Source organism: Poecilia reticulata, linkage group LG7 (assembly GCF_000633615.1).
Source record: "Poecilia reticulata strain Guanapo linkage group LG7, Guppy_female_1.0+MT, whole genome shotgun sequence".
In the NCBI taxonomy this organism is placed as follows: domain Eukaryota; kingdom Metazoa; phylum Chordata; class Actinopteri; order Cyprinodontiformes; family Poeciliidae; genus Poecilia; species Poecilia reticulata.
Window position 1 is genome coordinate 6984629 of NC_024337.1, and position 2318 is coordinate 6986946.

Genomic DNA, 2318 nt, shown 5'->3' on the forward strand with positions numbered 1-2318 from the left:
ACACCTGAAATGAAGCTTGAATGGAAATGGCTGTATAAGCCTCCTCTAATGAAAAAACATGCAGACTTACAATGGAGAATCCTTCATGGTATTGTAGCTGTTAATTCATTTGTTTCTGTTATTAATTCTGCTGTAAAAGAAAATTGTCCATTTTGTGAACAGAGGGAAACAGTGTTTCATTGTTTTTCTGACTGTATTCGTCTGTCAGCTCTTTTTGTGCTTTTGGGAACTATTTTCAACAGTTATGGTGAAGTTTTCACTAAACAGGGTTTTATTTGTGGTGTTAAATTTACACGCCAAAGGAAGAATAAATGTAAGCTGATAAACTTTTTGTTAGGACAGGCAAAAATGCCTGTCCTAAAAGCCTTATAAATTGGATCAATGATTTTGCAGATGAAGCCCATCTCTATATGTTTGCATTGATGAATCTTTTCTTTCTGGGATTCCAGCTGCACGCTGGAACGTTCCCCTCAGGTCTACGGAAAAACCTTGAATCAATTCACACACGTCTTAAAAAGTAGAACTTCAATGAGCTGCTACATTTTTACTACAAGTTAATTCAAGCAAATTATGCTCAATTGATATTAATTTTGGAAAAAAAGTATATATGTAATAATGCTGTCAGTGTTCTGACATGTTCAGATTTATAGAACAGAAATACATATATTTCAATTAATGAAGTCCGATTAATGAATCTTCTGGTTTTAAGGTGTTAGTCTTTCTCACCTTTTCCAAACTCGTAGCCCATTTTGAGCATTAGCTTGGATCCAATGCCTCTGGTATGAGCCTCCCAGCCCCCGAAGTTAGCACTGCTCACTGCTTCAGATGATTCCGTGGCAGAGTCGAGAACTGCCACGGAATAACAGAAAAGGAAAGATTATAACAAACATTGGCGGGTTCAATTTAAATAGTATATTTGATCTACATGTTATTGGCTTTTCTAAACCTTTTGCATATCCCACTGCATCTGCATCTCCAGTGTCGTCTGCATCAGAGTCGGAGGAGAGCGGGTCGTCTTCCCTGAGGGGCGGGATGACCCCGTCGGCCTCGACGACGGCGTCTTTCATCAGCAGCGAGTCGAACTTTACAGTGAAGAAACCACTGTCAATTTCTGACAGGGGAGAAAACATTACAAGTCATTGAAATAACATGGTTTATGTGATACGTAACTTTTATAAAACATTTATTTTTCACATATTGTTCAAACTGAACCCTCCTGACCCCATTAAAGGACAAAGGTGTACAGATAATGGATGGATGGATTGTTCAAACTGTTACGGTCCTGATAGTAGAATTTGAGACGGATAATCTGTGAAAAGAATCACTCTTCTTTGGCTCCTCCTAGTGGTTAAACTGCCTTCAGCAGAAAGATGGTCCTGGTCAGAAACAACCAATCAGAGCCAGGAGGCGGGACTTAGAAGTATCAATCACACTCACACCCTGTGTTGCCAGACTGAGCTTCTGTTGAACATGTTCGGCTGGAAAAAACAACTCCGGAGYGGGTTGTTAAAATTTGGGCTGCTTCTAAAAACATTTGGCAAGTTTTTAGAAAAATTCTATCAAAATTTTTGTGGTTGTGTGGTAGAAAAGCACAAAACCTATGTATTATAATAAAATGCCACATTATTGCATTCATTTCATTAGTCCATTTATTTTAGGGCAAATAAAATAAACGTGACATCATCACTAGTTAATCGTCACTGTTTAATCAAGGGTCACTGTGTAGAAATATTGAAAAACACAAATCCCAGTGCACAAAGCGACACAAAGGAGTCCAAAAGTCAAGTGTTTTTTTTTTTAAATTATGTATCAACAGCTCAGAATTACCTTTTATCCTGGCCGGGTACCAGATACCGTCCTCATGTCGAGCCAAGCAGGCAGAACCTTCTTCAAGGTTACTGAGGTTGCAGTCTAAGAAGTCCCGGAGCTCGGACACGTACACCACCTCTCCATGGGAAAACCTTCATCAGAAAACACCGGAGAAATGGAGGTTATAGAAAAACTAATCCACTGAGGCTCCTGGTCAAACTCATATTTAGGGAGCAGGGTGGAAAGGGGACGGAGAGTCAGACAGCATTTATCTACAGGCAGATTGAAGTAATCTTGTTATAATTCTTTTTATTATCCTTTCAGAAATGCCCATCTCATCAGATGAAAATCAGCTTAAATCCAATTTGTCCAGGGATGTGAATAATTTTGGTCTGAATTTTATGATAATCAAATATCCATCCATCCATCCATCCATCCATCCATCCATCCATCCATCCATCCATCCATCCATCCATCCATCCATCCATCCATCCATCCATCCATCCATC

The 2318-nt window shown here is 39.3% G+C and overlaps 1 protein-coding gene across 1 annotated transcript in view; it reads right to left on the bottom strand.

Annotated features, from left to right (window-relative positions):
- zgpat (zinc finger, CCCH-type with G patch domain) overlaps nucleotides 1-2318 on the bottom strand; it is a 13892-nt gene that overhangs the window by 7700 nt on the left and 3874 nt on the right. Inside the window, exons 3-5 of the mRNA XM_008413139.2 lie at nucleotides 1828-1961; nucleotides 947-1111; nucleotides 727-849 (exon numbers count right to left, since the gene is read on the bottom strand). Coding sequence (XP_008411361.1) covers nucleotides 727-849; nucleotides 947-1111; nucleotides 1828-1961 — 422 coding nt within the window. The remainder of the gene's footprint in view (nucleotides 1-726; nucleotides 850-946; nucleotides 1112-1827; nucleotides 1962-2318) is intronic.